Source organism: Cupressus sempervirens, chromosome 3 (genome assembly GCF_028749045.1).
Source record: "Cupressus sempervirens isolate cs-2001-9-10 chromosome 3, ASM2874904v1, whole genome shotgun sequence".
Taxonomy (NCBI): domain Eukaryota; kingdom Viridiplantae; phylum Streptophyta; class Pinopsida; order Cupressales; family Cupressaceae; genus Cupressus; species Cupressus sempervirens.
This window is the reverse complement of record NC_143120.1, coordinates 160,135,256-160,156,895: the sequence shown is the minus strand read 5'-3', so window position 1 is coordinate 160,156,895 and position 21,640 is coordinate 160,135,256. Positions and strand designations below refer to the sequence as shown.

Here is a 21,640-nt window from a genome sequence, read left to right as displayed (position 1 = left end):
GTTTAGTGATTTTAGATCTATAACCCTATGTAATATGCTTTATAAAATAATGCCTAAAGCAATGGCAAACAGATTAAAAATATGGTTACCTAACATTATTTTAGAGGAACAAATAGGCTTTGTCCCCGACAGATCTATTTCTGATGGAATAATTATTATTCAAGAACTAATTCATTTAGTACAAGAAAACAAGGAACATACAATGTTGATGAAACTAGATATCGAGAAAGCCTACAACGAGGTTGATTGGCACTTTCTTTGTGAATGTTTAGAAGCTTTTGGATTTTCACAAAGATGGATTAACCTCATATTTTATTTTATATCTACACCAAAAATTTGCATTCTTCTTAATGGATCCCTAGAAGGTTTTTTACATCTCAAGAGGTTTGAGACAAGGGGATCCAATTTCCTCTTTTCTTTTTGTCATAATGACAGAAGCCTATGGCAGAATGATTAAGAACTATCACTCACTAAATCAAATTTTGCGGGTCAAAGTTACCGAAGATGTCCCAAATATTACTAATCAATAGTTTTCTAATTATACTATCTTACCAGCTGAAACCTCTAGAAAAGAAGCTCTGAAACACAGAGAAATTCTAGGATCATATATAAAGGCTTCGGGCCAACAGGTTAAGATTTGTTTTTTCATAAATACACATCCCTCTTTGGAAAAGGACATCTACAATATTTTAGGATATAAGAAAGGAGCTTTCTCATGCAAATACCTAGGTATCCTAATTGACAAAGATAATAGGTCAACAAAGGTCTGGGACCCTACTATTAATAAATGTGATTTAAAAATAGAAAATTGGAATCCAATGCTAGGTATCTTACCATGATAAAGCTTTCCTATTTGCACTTGCCTCGTATCATTGTCTTGTATGCTACTATCTGCTAAGGCTAAATCTGCTATTGAAAAGAAAATTAAAAAAATCTCTTGGCAAGGCATATCAGATTAAAAAAAAATGGTGCTAGTTAGTTGGGACAAATTTGTAAACCAGTTATAAACGAAGCTCTTGGCATTAAAAAAATTAACTTACAAAATACAACAATTGGTGTCAAATTAATTTGGAAAGTGTATCAATGCCCAAATAGAAAATGGGCCAAAATCTTATACCACAAATACCTTAACCCAATGATAGTATCAATATTTTTAGGCAACCCCCCTCAAGGATCTAGAGTTTAGAACTTCATGTTAGAATGCAGAGATATTATTTCAGATAAACTTTCATGGGATATAGGTAAGGGAAATAAAGCTCTATTCTGGAATGATTCATGGGGTGGATAATTGCCAATGTCTGAAATCATATTACCTAATATAAAACAACACTCACCAATTTATGGGGGGAAACTCTAAATAATTAGATCAAGTTCCTAGTAGGAGACCCTAATATAAAATGGAAATGGAGATCACTGGACAATACACTATTGTCAAACATAGAATGAGATGAACTCTCATTCATTCTATCTGCTATAAATATTAACCCTAAATATTCTAAAGACTCTTTGGTTTGGGTGGGCTTAAAATCTGGTTCCTAGAAGGTAAAAGAAGGTTATCAATCGATTGTGGATAAAGAAAACTGGAATTTCACAGAGTTACTACTTCATTTATGCTGGGATAAGCTTTTCTTACCTTAAGCAGGCATGTTTACCTAGGCTGCACTCCAAAAGCGCATCCTTGCTACAGAATGATTTTTAAAAAACTGGGTTTGAAGGCCCTTTTCGCTGTGTTCTTTGTGAATCCTAGGAAGAGACAGTTGATCATATTCGCATTAATTGCCCATATGCACAGAAATGTTGGCATTGGCTGCTTCAAAAGCTAGAAATTCAATTTCCCCTTCCAGACAATTTATTTGACTTATTCAAGAGCTGGCCATCTCCATATAAAAATGACACTTACTCTCCCATTAGCAAGATTACTCCCTCCATCCTAATTTGGGAACTTTGGAAGGAACAAAACTGCAAAATCTTCCAAAACAGGAAATTAGAAATGTAAACCTGCTAAATAAGATTGAAGCATTTATAGTGGAAGTTACAAATAATCGTTTGAGCTAGATTAAAGCTTTGGAAAATATCTTCTCACAATGGGAAAATGAAATAAAAAATGAATGGCATAATCTAATAATTCCACCTCAATATGGAAAAGGAGGTAAGGAAACTTTGATTGCTAGAAAAAGCTGTCATTGGTCTCCCCCACAATGCAACTAGCATAAATTGAGTTTTGATGGAGCTTCCCGAGGCAATCCTAGCAAGGCAGGCATCGGCTGTATAATACACAACTGGTACAAGCAAATTTGTGGAAAGATTGCTAAACCTATCGGTATAGCTACTAACAACATTGCTGAAATAGAGGCCCTTTCGGTAGAATTAAAGATGTGCAAGACTATGAATGTTAAAAATTTAGAAATAGAGGGCAATTCACAAATAATTGACAACGCCTTAAGAACTGGCTCTATTCTAAACTGGATTATAAATTCCAAACTACAGAATATCTTAGGACTACTAAAATATTTTAATAATATCAGTACTAAACATATTTATAGAGAAGGTAATACTGATGCTGACAAACTAGCTAATCAAAGTATAGAAGGTTTAGCTATTTACGAATTTGCAATTCAGGGAAATTAGCCTTAACCCCTAAAATTACAATCATAATTTAATATAAATTAGAAACTGTTTTAATCTTCTCAATTGACTTGTACATTTCAATGATATTGTTTTGATTATTCATACATAGACTTATTATACGAAACATATTTCGTATAATAATTAAATCTGGATATAAACTATTTTTAAAGTTTAGTTATGAATGGATAATCATAGTAAATAATAAACATTATGATTATATCTTCATAACCTTAATTTAAAAATAGGCTTATATTAAGATTTAAATATTTAGAAACTGTTCTAATCTTCTCAATTGAGTTGTACATTTCAATGATATTGTTTTCATTATTCATACATAAATTTATTATAGGAACAAATTTCATATAATAATTAAATCTGGATATAAACTGTTTTTAAAGTTTAGTTATGAATGGATAATCATAGTCAATAATAAACATTATGATTATATGTTATTATACAAAGTTTCCCTTAATCCTATTCTTTTTTAATCTTATAGACAATTATATATGAAAGATCCCTCCTTTCCTCATTAAAATATTATACCTTATTTATATACAATATATATGAGATACATATATATTTATATTTAAGTAAAATGTACTAGCAGGTTTATTCCCATATAAATTTCACCTCATAAATGGTTACTGCTTTATCTTTGATTCCATTGGTTAATTAGTTTATATATATATAAATTGAATATGAATATATATATATATATATATATATATATATATATATAACGAAGTAATTGGAAAATATTTGCTTATTATTAATAGTGATCAACAGATCAATTTATACCAGAGATTGAATGATGCTTCCTTAAAAAACAATCGTAAAGAATTAAAACATTCTATTTTACAAACAAAAACCTAAATATTATCTAAACGTTCTAATATTTACAGAAGATTACAATAAATAACCATTACATACTAAACAGAGATAATAGAAACTATCTATTATCATAGTACCCTCCCTTAATGGTTAATCTATCTAAAGCACGAAGTTGTCGAAAAGTGTAAAAGGCAGATTATGTCTACTCAAGTGGCTCCGCATTATTCGTTATCGGCTGCGAACCAGATTACTTAGATAGGGCAACTAAGCGCTTCCAACATTCAACCTTCATGTGCCCAAACTTGTGTCAATATGTCATGTCCCCTTTTCAAATAATTAAAAAAGAAAATCTTTGCTAAGGCAGGCAGGCCCAAGAAAGTGAAGTTTCGGAAAAAGGGGGTTAATCTTTGGAAACCGTTGGACTAATAAATGAAAATTATTATTAAAATAAGTTTCATTAACCTCTCTTGGATGTGAGTTACAGTTATGCCCTCTTTTAAGGGGTTTGGAGGCATTTTGGGCTCATTCCAGAACTTGATTTTTGCTCCTTCTTTGTTATTCTTCAGAGGCTGCCAAACCTGTGGAGAAGGAGACCCAAGAACGAGAGTTTGCAGGTTTCCAGGGAGACCCAAGAACAGGAGTTTGCAGGTTTCCAGGAAGGCTAAGGACGGGAGTTTGAAGCCATTCCATGTGCATGCTCATACAGAGTTTGCCCTTGTGCTGAATAGTGCCGATTTGGGTGTTTTCGGGGTTGTTTTTGGTTTGAGTTTGAGTTTTCAGCTGAGTGTTTCATATCAGTTTGGTTTGCTGCTGTATTTCAGACTTTATGATGTTAAAATAGAGCTGAACATATGTATTGGGTCGTGATTAAACTTCTGAAATAGTTTATGAGTGTTTTGTGGTGTTTCCGGGCATTTTTGTGTTAATTTCGGGAGCCCGGTTGAGCATAGTTTTGCCCTACATTTGTGAGCTGTTGTGTAAAGGCTATACAAATCTGGAAATGTCATTTTGTAGGCTGTTATGCTGCTGAAATTTCTGTAAAAATGTCCATTTTCAGATTTATTAATAATTTGTGAAGTTGTGAAGTTTTTGGCACTAATTTGGACATACCCGATTTGGGTTTTATTGGGAAATTGGCAGATCTTTGTAATATTGGTTGTTTGATTTTAAAAGTTCTGATTTGAGGCTGGAAATATCATAAAAAAATCAGTAAAGGGACATTTCACAATAGTTGCATTGAATGTTTTTCTTCCAAGAGCCTTTTGAATCTGGAGCAAAGGATGTCTGCTGAGAAGACTACTAATGGTACTTTGGATTATGCTCCAAAATTGTGCAGATGAGCATAATGCTCCAAAATAAACCACAAAAAGCCATGATTTTCAAGAGAAAATCGAAAAAACTAAACACAATTTTTGGGGTGAAAAATCAATCAACACCCAACATGATTTTTTTAGGAGAAAAATCAATCAAAACCCAACATGGTTTTTTAGGTGAAAAAACAATCAAAACTCAACATGATTTTTGACGTAAAAAATAATCAAAAGTTTAAAACCCGACATGATTTTTGTGGTGAAAAATCAATCAAAACCTAACATTACAAAGATTCATTTTTTTTATTTAGGAAAAATAGTAAAACCCAACAGATAATTTTTAATGAAAAAATTACAAACCCATAAAGGAATCCCATAAAACTTTACTAAATCATAATTTTTTAAGGGAAAATTTATAGAAACCCATAAAAAAAATTAGGGAAAAAATATGGAAACCCATCAGAATTTTATTTTTGAGGAAAAAAAGAAAAGAAAACCCACTAGAATTTTTAAGGGAGGCAAAACACGAGACTTTGCATGGTAAAGTAACGCATGCAAACTGTTGGAAATAATCAAGACTAGCTAGGTTATTGAGAGGGGAGGGGTGAATCAGTAACCTCAAAAACTTTAAACTAATTCAACACTTAATCCATTCATCATTAATTCATCTAATCTAATGCATGCATGAGAAAAGATAAAGATTCATAACACATAACACAGAATTTGGTGACCCAAAAACCTTTCAAATAGAAAGTAAAACTGGGGTGGGGATGATACCCACAAAACTTCACTATTGCAATATAAAGTTGGCCTGTTAAGGCTTACATTGACCACTTCCGATGATCTACCCTATTAAGAGTAATTTGGACTGCTAGATCCACCTTGTTAGAGGTTTTACAAACATACAATGAAGTATGCACTCTGTTAAGAGATTTAAACAAAGATTGTTAAGTCTACCTTGTTAAAGGATTTAGAGAACTGATTCACCTGTTAGGATGAAACAGTAGATCTAACTTACAACTTGATTGCTGATTAGATCCTTGAAGTACAGATCACCGCTTGTGATTGATATAACTTTACTGCTCCTTGTAGACCTTGCTGAATACTCTGCTTTGTTGTTGATTCGCATTCACTCTTCTCAAAACATTACATATCCATTCCTTGATACACTCATGCATATGTTGCAAATGATACAATACATTACATATATACCATTCCAATATTTACAATTACAAGGTCGGCTAAAACACAAGTAAACAAAATATTATTGAGTCAGCCAAATAGTAGAAACTCGGGTTTTGTAAGCTGACTTGGTGACCTTCAGATACTCGGCATCCATTGCATTACTCGGCATCGTCATGCACTTGGTCGAAGTAGAAGCTTCAAACTCGGTAACCATTGGAGACTCAGTAGATACTGAATCCTTTGTTTACCTTGCTTTCACTCAGTAAACACTACACATCCATCACTCGGTAGACACTGTGAAGCTAGGTGACCACTACTTGCTTGGTAAACACTGCTGGACCGCACACTCACTCGATAGCTTCAGTAATGCTCGGTATGAACTGCTTAGCTGATGAACTTACTTGGCAACCACTGAATGCTCGGTATAAACTGTATACTAAGTGATGAGCTCGGTAACCATACAGGATTGAATAAGTGTTGTCACTAATGCCAACAACAAACAACATTCAGGTACATGTGACAAACATGCAAGTACGTGCAACCCTCAAAAAGTAGAGACCCAAAAAATTTGAAGGGTGACCTAGAAGAGAGCTCGAAAATCCCAGAAAGAATATGTTGTCAGTTTTTGGATTGGCTGGCTCAAAAATTGAGGCACCCTAAAAATCTAACAACCTAGTTGAGCTCTCAAAAACCCACCAAGAATCTAGAATTGAAAAAAATTCTGAACCTGAAAATTAGCATTTTGAACAAAAATGACCCTGTTGCAAAAAAACCACAGAAAATGGCTGAAATGTGCAAAAAAAATACGATCTGGACAAAAATGGGTTGCAGAACCGAACTAGAAGTCAACGGATTCAGATCTCTTAGAATGGAAACCCTAGTTAGATTATAGAGAGAGTTGGAAGCAAATATGCGTGTAAATAATTTCAAAAATAAAAGGCAGATAATCTGAACCAAGAAATTATAATTATTTTTAAAAAAAATTAGAGTATTAGCTCTGATACCATATTACGAAGTGGTGTATTGGCTCTGATACAAAAATGTTTTGATCGGTCATCGACATGTTTATCCATGCTACTCACTTTGAAGTGGTGTAGTGCAAGTCAAATGATTTAGGAAATGTTGGAGTTATAAGCTGAAGGCATACGACAATTCGATATCTACTGTCAAAAAGAATACATTGTTGTAATACTTTACAATGAAACATTAGTAGTTGAGGTTATTAATTGTCTATCAAGAGACAGGAATAATTTTTTTGAAAGATGTTATACTTATGATGATGATTGGCCATGATCCTTTGTGGCAGGATCAATAATATTTTTCTTAACATTAGAAAGAATCTATATTGGCATTTCTATATTAGTCTGAAGCTTGCAAGCCTTACCGGAAATGGTGAAGTCAAGATGGGGACTTAAATTCATACATAACAATAATATTGAAGGAACGTGTGTTCTGATTATTCGAAAGACCTTGAAATATAATCATCGCAACAACAGATTGTCACATCATGAATGAATTTGTAGTAAGATTAGCTCACAGGAAAGTAACCACATGAAATTGGTGTAAGTCAACATTGAAGTTTATGGAATTGATGAGTCTTGATCAAGCTGTGAAGGGACAAAGACTTACGAAGAAAACATTAACTTCTTCTTATGATCTATCCCTGAAAGACTAAAAACTCTACAAAAATATGTGGGAATTTTACATTGTGGGGAGGTGAATAATTACCCTAACCAATGCGTCATTCCCATTGAAGGCATTTTCTGATTTGAAGCATATGGACCTTCATTGGAGGAATTAATATCAAGGATGTTGATGAACAGATAAGTATTTATCATTCTGAAGCATTACATTCATCTATTCATTATAGTCTCTTTCTTATTTGTGTTTCTATTATATAAGTTATTTTCTTGATCTTTTCCTTTGTACTTAAAGATGATCTTGCAGGAAAAGAAGAATGGTACATTAGGCATATTGTGCAAAACTCAATCTTATGACGGTAGCTCCAAATAAGCTATGATCTAGAATTCATTAGCCATTTGATGATTAGGCTAGATAAAGTGAGGCTTTTGAAGAGAATACCTTAATGATTGAGATTATGAGTATCCTTCTACATTAAGAGGGAGTCTGACACTTCCTCAAAGGAAATCAGAAGATTGATATTCAGAGGGAGTCTAAAAATACACGTGTGACTGCATGATTTTGATGGGCCTACTCTTTAGTGTATCATGAGGAAATATTGACTTATCACCAGAAAGTTGGAAGATTGATATCAGATTTAGAGGGAGTTCAACAGGCATCCTTGGGTGAAGAGAGCTTTTGAGGAAGTAACTAGAGTACCTGACTTCCTAGGATTAGAGTAACGAGAATCGCCATAAAATCGCCTGAATCAGCGATTCAGCGATTAGATTCAGCAATGGCGATTTTTTTGGAGTCGAAAATCGCCATTGCCAATTTCTTCAGGTGAATCGCCGATTCAGGCGATTCATCCAAAAAATCGCATGAATCGCCTGAAAAAATCGGCATGAATCGCCCGCGACCAATAAAGTATAGAGTTGTAAAATTTTAAAAAATTGCTTGTTTTTTTTACTTTGTTTTTGACCTATTCTCTTTGTTATAACCCTAAAGGGCCTTCTATTTGTTTAACATGAGTAGAAGAGAGGAAAAGTGAGAGAGAAGAAGAGAAAAGAAAAGCCATAGGTTTCTAACTGGCAAGAAGAAAGAGTACAAAAGAGATCAGCAATCCATTTGGGGAGGCCATCAATTGCATTGGGAGCATTAGGGAGCCAATCTCAACACTCCTCAACTCATTTGCAAGAGGTAAGTGCTCTTTTTTTTTTTGCATGTTAGTGTATTATGCATTTTTTGTTAAATTTTTATAGTTTTCAAGATTTTTAGTTTAGATCTTGAATGTTCTTTATTTTTACTAAGTTGCAAACTAGGGTTTGTTGTTTTGTAGCTTTTATTAGCTTCAGACTTTGATATTTTACATATAAATTTTTATTGCAGTAGCCTTTGCTTTCATTTTTTGCAAATTCGCAATGGGTAGAAAAGATGAATGTTGGAAATATAACGAAGAGTTTCCTGGAAGAACCAAATATCAAACAAAATGTATTTTTTGTAAAAAAAAAATAACTTCTGAGGGTATTTATAGATTGAAATACCACATTGCTGCTATACCTGGACACGATGTTACAATTCGCACTCACCAAACTCCTGAGGCAAAACGCACTTGCTTAATGGCATTAGAAAAAATTGAAAAAGACAAAGCCAATAGGAAAATGCAACTTGAAGGGTTAAGGGGTATTGGCTCCCATGTTCCCGCATCCGCATCTGCAGCCGCATCCACATCTGCATCTGCATCAGCTTCTGCATCTGTAGGTTGTGTTGGAGAGGGTTCTTCTAGGCCTCCTTTTTATCCTAGTTCTTCTACTCGTGCTAGTGCTAGTCGGTCACATACTGAGACAGAGTCCCACACCAACCTATTGCAGCCTAGAGTGCGGAAAAATAGAATGGATAGTTACTTTGTGCCCCGCACTACTCCTGCTTCCCAACCCACGCTTGAGGGCATGGGTTTGAACAAGGAAATTCATGATGCTGCCAGAAAGGAGATATGCAAATTTTGGTACTTTTGCAACATTCCATTTATTGCAGCCAGGTAATTGATTCTTTTTTCGTTGTTTTCTTTAAAGTTAAAATTAAAAGTAAAAGTAAAACTTTAATTATATTTACTTGTTTTATAATTTGAGTCTTTGACATCTAAATTTTTATTTGTGACAGGGCTCCTTATTGGTAGAACATGATAGACGTGGTTGCTATTTGTGGTCCGGGGTTTAAAGCCCCAACTGAGGCTGAGTTGAGCGGATACCTCTTGGATGAGATGGTAGAGGACATGAGGGCTGAGCTCAAGGAGAACCGAAAGGAGTGGATTGCAAAGGGTTGCACCATCATGACTGATGGTTGGACAGATAAGAGGAATAGAACACTCCTCAATTTTCTTGTATCCTGTGGAGGTAATTGATCATTCTACTTTCCTACATACATAATTGTAAATTTTGATTTGTTGAATGCTAATTTGTTGATGATCCATTTAATTTTAATATTCTAATTCGTTGTTTTGTTACTTGTAGGATATACCATGTTCATCAAATCCATTGATGCTTCCGCACATGTAAAAAATGCCACATACTTATGTGAGCCTATTGAGGAAGTCATAGCAGAGGTGGGAGAACAAAATGTGATCCAGGTGGTGACGGATAATGCAGCAAGTTATGTTGCTGCAGGTAAACTTTTAACTTTTCAAGTTTTGAAAATAAATTTATTTGAATTTTGAAATTTGAATTTCTAATTGACTTAAAATTGTTGTAGGTAAACTTTTGATGGAGAGGCACCCCACCATATTTTGGTCCCCTTGTGCGGCACATTGCATTGACCTCATGTTGGAGGAAATTGACAAACTTGAGTTTGTCAAGTCATGTGTGGAAAGGGCAAAAAACATATGCAAATTCATTTATAATCATTCATTTGTCCTTAGCACAATGAGGAAGTACACAGAAGGCAAAGAGTTAGCTCGCCCAGGTATCACGAGGTTTGCCTCGAATTTCATCACCTTGCAGTCCTTGTTGACATCAAGGGATGAATTGAGGAGCATGTTTGTTGGGCGGGAGTGGATTTCCTCTTCCTATGCTACGACCACTGTAGGGATAGATGTGGCGGATTGCATATTTGATGAGGATGGTTTTTGGAAACCCGCTAGAGAAATCCTGCAGGTAAATTTATTGCAATTTAACATTTAGTATTTTACTTTTACTTTAAATTATATTATTTTATATTTAAGTTTTGACTCAAGTTTTTTGTTTTACTTTATATGTAGGTCACTGAGCCCCTTGTAGCTTTGCTACGAACTGCTGATGGGGAGAAGCCCTCTATGGGCTACATTTATGAAAACATGGATAGGGCCAAGGAGGCCATCAGAGCCCAATATGCAGGAGTGCAGGAGAGGTATGGCCCTATTTGGGACATCATCGATAGGAGATGGCAGAATCAGCTCCATCGACCCATCCATGCAGAAGCTTACTTTCTGAATCCGGCATATCGTTTCCGTCCCGAGTTTAAGGCAGATGCGGAGGTTCTCACTAGCTTATACACAGTGATTCAGAGGTTGAGTAGCGATGAATATAGCGCTGCTGCGATTGTTGAGCTAGACCAGTTCAACAATAAAGAGGGGCCACTTTTCTCTGGCAGGATGGCCATAAATGCTCAGACAACACTACAGCCAGGTAAAAATTAAATAATATATTCAATGTTCATGAATCTAGATTCTAATCTTAAAGTTGATTATGTAATTTTAGAGTTAACTTGTAATTTGTAAATGAGACTAATTGTTTCTATTTTCAATGGTGGCAAATGTTTGGGGCCACAACCCCAAAACTTCAAAAAATTGCCATTCGTATTCTGAGTCAGCCAAGCAGCGCTTCTGGATGTGAGCGCAGTTGGTCCATGTTCGAGCACATCCATTCGAAGAGGAGAAACAGGTTGACAGTGCAGAAGTTGAATGATATTGTCTTTGTTCATTACAACCTCCGTCTTAGGATCAGACAGATTTTGGGCACTGACTCCTCTCCGATCATTCTGGAGGAGATTGATCCAGAATCAGAGTGGCTCACAGAGGTTGTGGATCCAGTCTTCACTGAGGAAGACCGTGTGTGGGTTGACCAGGTGGATATAGAAGCTGAGGCAGCTAGAGCACGTTCTTCAGGCATTGGTAGACGCACACGTGCACGCACAGGCACAGGCCCTAGCGACGTTCATGAGCCCATCTTACATGTGGGAGATATGGCTCGGTAGTCCTCTAGGACCTACATTAGACTCCTTGCTACTAGGCAGACTGGATACTCAGAGGCTGAGGCTGAGGCTGCAGCCGAGCTTCAGGGTGATGTTGAGGATGATGATGATGACTATGAGTCTGAGGCTTGAGCTGGAGCCTTGTTTTTATATTTTGTTTACAGATATTGATACTGAATCATTGATAGACATATGTTTCAAACTTTCATGGATCTTCATCTTAGATTCTTACATACATTTATGATTTGATGTCTTATGGATCATCTTACATACATTCTATGATTTAAATCATTGTGATCATTTGATTTCTATTTACTTCAGCTAGCCTACAATTTACATTTTAGATAACATAGTTACATATGTGATGGATTTTATGTTCCATGTTTATGTATGTTAAGTTTTAACCTCTATTTGATGATGTTATAGTGTGTTTAAGTTATATTCAATAAAGGGTGCATGAAATAAGTTTTAAATTGTTAAAATCTTTAAATTTAAAGGGTTTTTACAAATTTGCCGATTCATTGCCAATTCACGATTCGATTCGGCCTTGCCAATTCCGATCCAATTCCGATTCTTGTTACTTTGCCTAGGATTGATGTTTAGAGGAAATTTTTTGAAGTGCGATCCTTTGCAAATGATATCTTCTCTATGAGGAGAAGTTCTAAGTAAAACTTATTGTAATGTATTCTTCTCTATAAGAAGTCTGAGGTGAAAATCCTTGTTCCACCCTCTAGTAGCAGCTATGGTGGGTCCACCCTCTACCTTGGTTCATCGTGGATATCATGTGAGTTACTACATATTGTTGTTGTGATTATGTCTTGAAAGGTGACAATCTTTCATTGATGTATATATTTAGAGGGGAGCTACTAAAAGGTGACAATCTTATCAATAGTTTGACCTATTATCATAACAAACTACATTAAGTTGCTGTCCTGGAGTGTCAAAAGTTTTCATAACAAACAAAAGGTAACTATTATAAGGTGATGATCTTATCAATAGTTTGACCTATCTCCTAGATATGCTATATTAACCTATAACACCAAAATTTGTTGGATGTCTAAGAGCAAGTGTTATCATGGTTCTTTGGGGGGAATTTTGTTGGGCACCTTGATAACCAACTCATCATGGTTCTTTGGACCGGATATTGTTGGACACCATGAAAATCACATTATTATGGTTCTTCGGGCTGGATCTTTTTGGACCCCATAATCTATCATAGACCACAGTTGAGGTGGTATTCAAATCTTGTATTATAATTGCTGAAATTCTCTCCTTGCCAAAGAGAGAGTGCTAGAAGATTTAGCCTCATAGTGAATTGAAGCAAATTCCATATGTAATATATGTTGATATATATGTGTGAGTTGTTGGATTTATGTTGATATCCTTATATATGGTCATTCCAAGAATATCACATTTAGTCGATATCTCTTCATATACTTGAGAGTACAAGGTGTTCTACAAATCCTCCCTAGCTAAGAGGGAGTGTTAAAGATGTAGCTTCAGTCAGATAAATTCGATCTGAGATTCATTGCTGTTATTGGTAAATCATCATTTTCTAAATATACATATTCATCTAATAATAATATATATTAGTATATAATAAATAAATAAATAAATATATACATATATACATATATATATATATATATATATTATACTAATTAATATTATGAAATATATATATTAATTAAATGATGATTAAACCTTGGAGACATGTCTCTTCTCTCATATTTATCTGAGTTCCAAATCTACATCTGGAATATATCAATCACAATGGTCATATTATTACATTTGTAGAAAAGATCCATGTTACTTAACACAGATAGGCATTGCTTATGGAAGAGAAATTCTAGGATAAAATATTATGAATTGGAGCATAGCGACCTGTAAAAGCAAAATGCCCCACAAAGATGTACTCCTTAAGAAAATTTGATAGATCTATAGAAGCTGCATAAATGAGCTTAGCTGGTTTGTCATTAAAATCTAAAAGTTAACCTTATTCAAAAAAATAAAAACATTTAAAATAAAAAATAAAAAATAAAAAATATAGAAAAAAACATTATTCCAATTCCATAAACCAAATGCAGAAAATACATCTTCTCCCTCATCTTCTAGATGAACCAAACGGTTCCAACCATAGTCCAGAAATCATTTTTCAGATTTAGAACTACTTAAATGGGCTAGTTTCAGTATTGCAGAATTCTAGCATTTTGTAATTCCAGCAACCAAATGGACCCTAAGGGCCTGTTTGGTTGCAGGCATAGGAATGGAGAATAAGAATGCATATTGGGAATAGGAATGGCTATTCCAATAACAACTAATTTTTGGAATGGGTATACGCTCATTTTAGAGGCAAAATGGGAATATGTATTACTATTCCCTATTCCAATTGATGAACCAAACTAAAAATAGAAAATGTATTCCAAATTTTCTAGTCCTATTCTAGCAAGCAAACAGGCCCTAAGGGAATTCAAACCAGCAGTTGGTCATTAGAATCATATGCAATAGGACTATTAGCAAGTTTATTTAGTTGTGTGTTGTCTTCATGTGATTTAATCTTTGTTTTCTTTAGTTTTCGAAAGTTACCATGAGTGCTTCTCCTAGAGCAGCACTGTTTTCATATTTTCTTAAGACAGTTTGGTAACCAAGAAAATTAAAGAACCCATGAGGTGGCTAGATTGGTATCGATATGAATGCAGAGTTCCACATGGTACCTTGTAATATCCCTCCTCTAACAATGAAATTCAATATTTTGATATCCCTAAATAATTGGTTAAATAATAAAATCAGATATCTTGAATAGACAACTATTATGATACTCCACATCTACAATAAAATTTTGATAAATAGATTTATAAAATACATTTATTTAATTGTAATATAAAAATTCTAAACAAATTAATTATTAAAAACAAAGAAGAAGTTAATAAGCAATAAACTAATAAACCTAGCACATGTGAACCAACATACTAAGGGGCATGTTCCATTAAGTGCGGTACTAGTATTATAAATACCACATAGACCAATGGAAAATAGCAACAAAAAATTAAATAGAACAAATCATACTTAAAGAAGTGATTTTTTATTGGCCGAACCATGGAGTAAAATGACACATTATATTACAAGAAGGTATAATAAAAATGAATAAGGAAAGGAGAAATGGGTTGAATATATGCAAGGTGGGGCCTTGATTTGACCCACGAATTATATTTATACAAGCCAACTTACACAATGTACCGGCAATTTAAATACAATGGGAATGATCAAACGCATATTGCCATGGTGACATGTAAAGGGCAATCATTAAATAGGAAGAAAAAATATATTTAGAACTAAAAGAAAACCAAGTCCATGAAAAAAGCACTAAAAGTCAAACTAAAGCAAGACCATTATCTTTATACATAGGAAGTGGTAAAAAGACAAGTAAATTTTAATTAAGAACCCCCATAAAGGTATATTAGGATATATTCCTTTTTATTGTTTGTGTCTTATATATATGACTAGAATGAATTAAAGATAAGTAAATATAAATTGGCTTACAATAAATGAAAATGTTTTAATTGTAATATGAAATAATTTATAATGAATAAGAAAAAAATTAAAATGGTAAATTTAAGTAATTAGTGTGTTTATATTTAGTTAAATATTAAATGAATTTTATCTTTTGTATGCATACATATGGGCTAAACATATATACAAATATATCTATCATTATTTTATTTTTTTTGATAAGAAGTGTATTATGCTATCAAGGAGGAGCTTGTATAAATCCAATTTAAGGGTTTACCCAATAGAGAGTAGGGGTTAGCCATCCATAAATCTTCGTGAAATGGGCTTGGAACTATAAATTTTGAGGGAGTCCTTAGATGGTATCTAGGAAACTTGGTTAACATCTATATGCTTGGATCCAAAAATTCAAGTAATAGCATCGACTGATAATTGAAATAACTATTATGATTATTAGAATTGATTCAAAGACAATAATTATATGGACCTGGAAAGGGGACATTACAATTGGTATCAGAGTTGTGATATTGCCATCTTGTAGGTAAAATTCAATTATTAACGTGTAAATCAATAAAAAGATCAAACAATTGAATACAGGTGATAATGAAACCTAGAAAAATTATGAATATAAGTTCATAGATACAAATGATTTTTGTCGATTTGGGAAAGGTAGGGTAAATCCTCTCAAGATAGGTAGATTCCAAGATGGGAAAGGACATGGTTTCTAGTGCCTTGAGGAAAGATTCCAAGAAGGGTAGGAACATGCAGTCCCAATGCCTTGAGGAAGCCTACTCACAGACGAGTATCTAGCACCCTATAACTTTGAATTTCACCTCAAGGAGGGCATGTAAGAAGAAAATAGGACTGGAGTCCAATATGATAATTATTAGATCTATTAGGGGTTATTAATCACCCTCTTAGAACAATTTCATTTTTTAAATGCATACCAATGCATAGTAATCTTGAAAGTAAATAATCCTCGTACAACAATCAACAAAGAGATCACAAAAAGATATTGAAAGCTTTAAAGATCAATCATACCATATCTTTCGATTATGAAGTCAATCAAATAATGTTTAGAACCATTTGAGACAACTCAACACCTCACGATTATGAAATCTATATATTGACATCATATACTAACAGATCATCAAACACAAATCCATTGACTATGTTCAATCAATCACTTAAATAAGAATCAATCTCATGATCACCAATTTGATTAACAAATGGAATCTCTCATACCATTTGATGTAGGTGCACTTAATTCCACTCTTCAAACTATTGATTATATCACTTTCAAATTTGGAACTCGAATAAGAGTCATCGATCGATTAGGAGCTAGCCAATAAAAATCATAATTGCTTAAGGGCAAGCAATTTTTTGAGAGGACTGTAATATCTCTCCTCTAATGTAATGAAATTCAATATTTTGATATCCCTAAATAATTGGTTAAATAATAAAATTAGACATCTATTATGATATTCAACATCTACAAAAAGTTATTTGATAAATAGATTTATAGAGCATATTTACTTAAAATTAATATATATATCTAAACAAATTAATTATTTTAAATAAACAAATGAATTATTAAATAAAAAAATAAAAGTTAATAAGCAATAAACTAATAAACCTAGCATATGTGAACGGAGATGCTAAGGGACATATTCCATTGAGGGCGATACAGGTATTATAAATATCACATAGATAGAACAAATCATACTTAAAGCAGTGACTTTTTATTGGCCAAACCATGCAGTAAAATGACGCACTATATTACAAGAAGATATAATAAAAATGTACAAACAAAGCAGAACCAAGTAGAATACATGCAAGGTGGGGCCTTGATTTGACCTACGAATTATATTTATACGAGCCAACTTACATAATTTATAGGCAATTTAAATACAATGGGAATGTTCAAACACATATTGCCAGAGTGGCAAGTAAAGGGCAATCATTAAATAGGAAGAAAATATATAATTAGAACTAAAAGAAAACCTAGCCCATGGAAAAAGCACTAAAAGTCAAATTAAAACAAGACCATTATGTTTATGTATAGGAAGTGGCAAAAAGATAAGTAAATTTTAATTAAGAACCCCCATAAAGGTATATTAGGATATATTCCTTTTTATTGTGTCTTACATATAAGACTAGAATGAATTAAAGATAAGTAAATATAAACTGGATTATAATAAATGAAAATGTTCTAGTTGTAGTAAGAATAATTTATAATTAATATAAAATAATTTAAAATGGTAAATAAATAATTAGTGTGTTTATATATAGTTAAATATCAAATGAATTTATTTTATTTATGTATACTATGGGCTAATAATACATATACACACACACACACACACACACATAAATTTATTATTATTATTTATTTTTTGGTAAGAAGTGTATTATGTTATCAAGGAGGAGCTTGTAAAATCCAATCCAAGGGTTTACCCAATAGAGGGAAGGGGTCAGCGATCCATAAAGCTTTGTGAAATGGGCTTGGACCTATAAACTTTGAGGGAGTCCTTAGATGGTATCTAGGCAACTTGATTAACATCCATACTCTTCAATCAACAAATCCAAATAATAGCATCAATTGATAACTGAAATAACTATTATGAATATTAGAATTGATTCAAAGACAATAATTATAATGGATCCAGAAAGGGGGCATTACATACTTGACAATGTATAGTTTAATTTTATAGAATAGTAATTTTCCCTGCAAAATTAACATTTAGTAATCTCAAATTAAAATAACTGTCATGGGAGGTTATATTTAACTTCAATTTAATTCACATACAGAGGACAGCATAACAAAACACTTAGAAGTCTTTAGGAAATGATGGGAAGAAAAAGAGGTACCACAAGAATAGCAAATGAGATCAAAATTCCAAATACCAAGAGCCCATTGATGGCACCAATGACTCTTTGGCTACAACCAAATAGAGATACAAAATCAACTCATCAGCGCGAGTCTTCCAATCATCACATTAATTGAAATACCTAATGTATAGTTAAGATATTGCAATTTGATTTTAACATCAAATTTCTGTTTTCTAAATAAGGCTGTCAACGTAGCATTACAATATTACCTTCCATAGTAGCATATCCCTCCAAAAATTGATGAAAACAATATTGCACTTTCCCATCTGCAAAGTATCAGAGTTAGATCAGTTCATCAATAAAAGTAATGAATAATGCTTACCAATCTCTGCCAAGTTATAAAGTTCACAGTTTTTCAGTTTTCGTAGTTTTCTTGCCCAAAAGCAAGTCTCTTAGCTAATTTGACTTTTAGACTATTCTAATTTTGAATGATGATGAATTTTGTTGTTCTTAGAAACCCCAACTAATGCAACTTTATTGAATGAATTTGCATGTAATCCATCAAACTCAGTTTGCGGATCATTTTAAGGTAGACTTCCATTTTGTTTTATTTATATATACTTTATTAAAGTTCAAATGTTGAAAAATAAATCATCGAGTTTGTGGGACATATAAATAACTTGACATATCAAACCAACAATATTGTTTAAACTTGTAATAATTCTAATGATGTCAAAATTTCTCATTGTTAGAAAACATAAATGGATACAACTTTCTTGAGTAAAATTGGCACATAATCTATAAAAGCACAGAGTGTAAACTATTTAAGTTATATTTAGGAAAGTTTCAGTTATTCATGACACCTTTAGACAGTAATTTTATTTAATCTATATTAAATATCTTTTCTATCAAGTTTCAAAACCAAAAGATCATTGCTGCACTATTGGCAGCACAGTGCAACATCAAACCAACGACATTGTTAAAGATTAATTTGATTAAAACTATTGTATATTCTAAGAAGTTTAATTTATTGGGCAGTCAATCTTTTTATTCCACCTATCCAACCAATAAAACATGGAGAACAAATTAAATTCACTGTCAAAGAAACAAAATCTAGCTTTTAGGGTCTCCATAAAGATAACAATGCCTAAACTTTAAACTAAAATTCCCTTGTACAAATTGATTTATTGTGCCTTCTTAGGATCTTACATTTGCATTCTTTTCAGCTAAAGAATGGACTTGATATTTAATAATGGGAGTTTTTCTAGGTCATAGTGCACATGTGAACTCTTAATTTTGAAGATTAGTAATGATTATGATGAATCTATGACTAGACCATTTCAATTGGTTGTTTTCACCTGCCATGTTATTTTCTATGTTTACCACATTAGTTGATACATCCAAGGTTCTCTTTCCATGTATTATGCCGATGCATTTTTGGGACTATGTAAACTCCACTAATATACAAAACTGTTTTGTACAACATTCCTCCTTGTCTATAGTGTTTTCAATAAGCCCATGTGCATAGTGTTAGCTATATACTGTTCAATTCATGAATGTCTCATTGGCTATGTCAATCACTAAATATCACTACTATCATATTTTAACACTTTAACACTCATTTAGAGTCAATACAATGAACAAATGTGATAATTTTCGTAAAAAGGGAACAGTAGTTTCACTCCAAAAACATGTATGATTGCAGATTTCAATCCTGATGTACTAAGTAGGTTTTTGAAAATGTATTTTAACATATCCATTTTTTGTGCCTTCCTAAGCATCAATTATTTCCCCATAGGCTAATGTGGCGATTAGGAGGCCCTTTGAGGGCAATTCATGGTTATTCACCTCACCTTTTGGGTGTCTATTCAGTAATCTCCACCTTCATGCATCTGTTTATTTGAGGAATACCTTCTAGAAGTCTCTCAGGCTCCATTTATATATACTCGCTATTTTTAGTAAGTCACTTGGGTGTTTTGGTCCATAGTATTTATGGAAATTCATCTAGATGGTTAGAGAACACCAAGGTTATGTTTGAGTACAATGCTACTAAGAGCGTTTGGGGGTGGGGGCGTGAATCAGTGGTATATCAATTTCACAAGATCTTGCATAGTCTTTATACAAACATGAAACAGAACAAATGTGAGGACTTCAAGAACCTTTTTTATCAACTCAACATAATCAGCTATAATGAATGTAAGCTAAAAGGTAATGAATAAGTATTCATGCAAATCAAATGAACATAAATACTAAACGACATATGAAGAGCATATCAACAAGAGAGCCAAACAAATCAAAGATAATAAGAAAATATAATACGAGATTTCCTAAGTGGAAACCCTCCTGGGGAGTAAAACCTCTCAATATGCCTCATTGACTTAATTAAAATGTCTCATTCAAAGAAAAAAATGCTTCACTAGAAAAATGTGCCTCACTAACAAGTACAAATGCCTCACTTGTTGGTATGCCTCAATAACAAATCAATGCATCTTAGTGACAATGTGCCTTAGTAGCTTTATACCATCACTCTCACAATACAATATCTGATCTTATACAAAGTCAATTTTTGAGAATGGTAATCATAACCTAATACACCACATCAATGGGTACATGTACCAAACAAAGCATCATATTGAATCATAATCACTATAGTCTTCAATTGTTACTACTTTTGAATCCTATGTGCACAATGAACTAGATAAACAATATGTCACAGTTATGACTATCCCTACATTGTGTGTTGTGTCGCATTCTTGCTCGGTGTGTCATGTGGCCTCCTTCGGTGTGCCCTTCTCCATTTGCGGACTATTAGCAAGTGTGTTTATTCTAGAATTCTACCATGCACCTTTGATTTCCACGTGCCTTCTTCTACTACTTCAACTTGTACACCTTTTACTCCAACATTCTTTGTTATGCTTGTTAGCTATATACATCGTCTGTGTGGTCTCTAACAACACTTGTTTTATTTGTCCTTCACCATATGGAATCCTCACCTCTTGAGGTTGTCCTTCTGTGTCCTTGAATGCTTAGTTTCGAAACTCCTTTTCATATAACAGAAAGGTTTGTGTTCATTTTTCACATATGTGACATGTCTTTTGTGTGCCGCCATGCGAGAGGTATGTTTCCAACAATGCCTTCTACTATCCATTGTTTTGCTATATGACTTGGCAATTCCCTTTTGTCCCATCTGTACAACTTGCAATCACGGTGATTTCCTCTTCTCGAACATCCCTGTGCCCTCTATTTGTCTTTCATCGGTGATATATTTGCCTCCATCTCTGTATCGATTGCTTTCCTATCCCTTTAACATAGTATAGCTGCATTTTGCATCGCTGCAAGCTCTTATGGGAATCACCATATGGAGGCTACCTCCCATAAGTCGAGTCCCCACAAAGTTAACTATCGTATGGTGGAAGGTTGTACAATAAGGGCTGTCCTTTTTTTCTAATTTATTTATTCTCCTTACGGGGTGTACTTTTCCAGTTGCATGGGTTTCCCTTCCT

General features: G+C 33.5%; 2 protein-coding genes across 3 annotated transcripts in view; one reads left to right on the top strand and one right to left on the bottom strand.

The window, feature by feature from the left end:
- LOC149565253 (uncharacterized) overlaps window positions 1-21,640 on the bottom strand; it is a 176,555-nt gene that overhangs the window by 14,297 nt on the left and 140,618 nt on the right. For both annotated transcript variants that reach the window (XM_089818797.1, XM_089818798.1), the window contains 2 exons: window positions 18,407-18,463; window positions 18,177-18,246 (listed from right to left, as the gene is read on the bottom strand). In XM_089818797.1, coding sequence (XP_089674923.1) covers window positions 18,177-18,246; window positions 18,407-18,463 — 127 coding nt within the window. The remainder of the gene's footprint in view (window positions 1-18,176; window positions 18,247-18,406; window positions 18,464-21,640) is intronic.
- Window positions 8,520-12,107, top strand: LOC149565254 (uncharacterized). Its single transcript, XM_089817076.1, has 4 exons — window positions 8,520-8,774; window positions 8,967-10,237; window positions 10,323-10,723; window positions 10,828-12,107. Exons 2-4 carry the CDS (start codon window positions 10,093-10,095, stop codon window positions 11,242-11,244), a joined length of 963 nt encoding a protein of 320 aa, XP_089673202.1. The 5' UTR covers window positions 8,520-8,774; window positions 8,967-10,092; the 3' UTR covers window positions 11,245-12,107.

What these genes read in the sequence shown, in the direction of transcription:
- LOC149565254 (XM_089817076.1), top strand. Translation starts at nt 10,093, where the DNA reads ATGTTCATCAAATCCATTGATGCTTCCGCACATGTAAAAAATGCCACA. An exon ending in AGCAAGTTATGTTGCTGCAG is followed by an intron (nt 10,238 to 10,322) that starts GTAAACTTTTAA and finishes AAATTGTTGTAG; the next exon opens with GTAAACTTTTGATGGAGAGG. An exon ending in CCGCTAGAGAAATCCTGCAG is followed by an intron (nt 10,724 to 10,827) that starts GTAAATTTATTG and finishes CTTTATATGTAG; the next exon opens with GTCACTGAGCCCCTTGTAGC.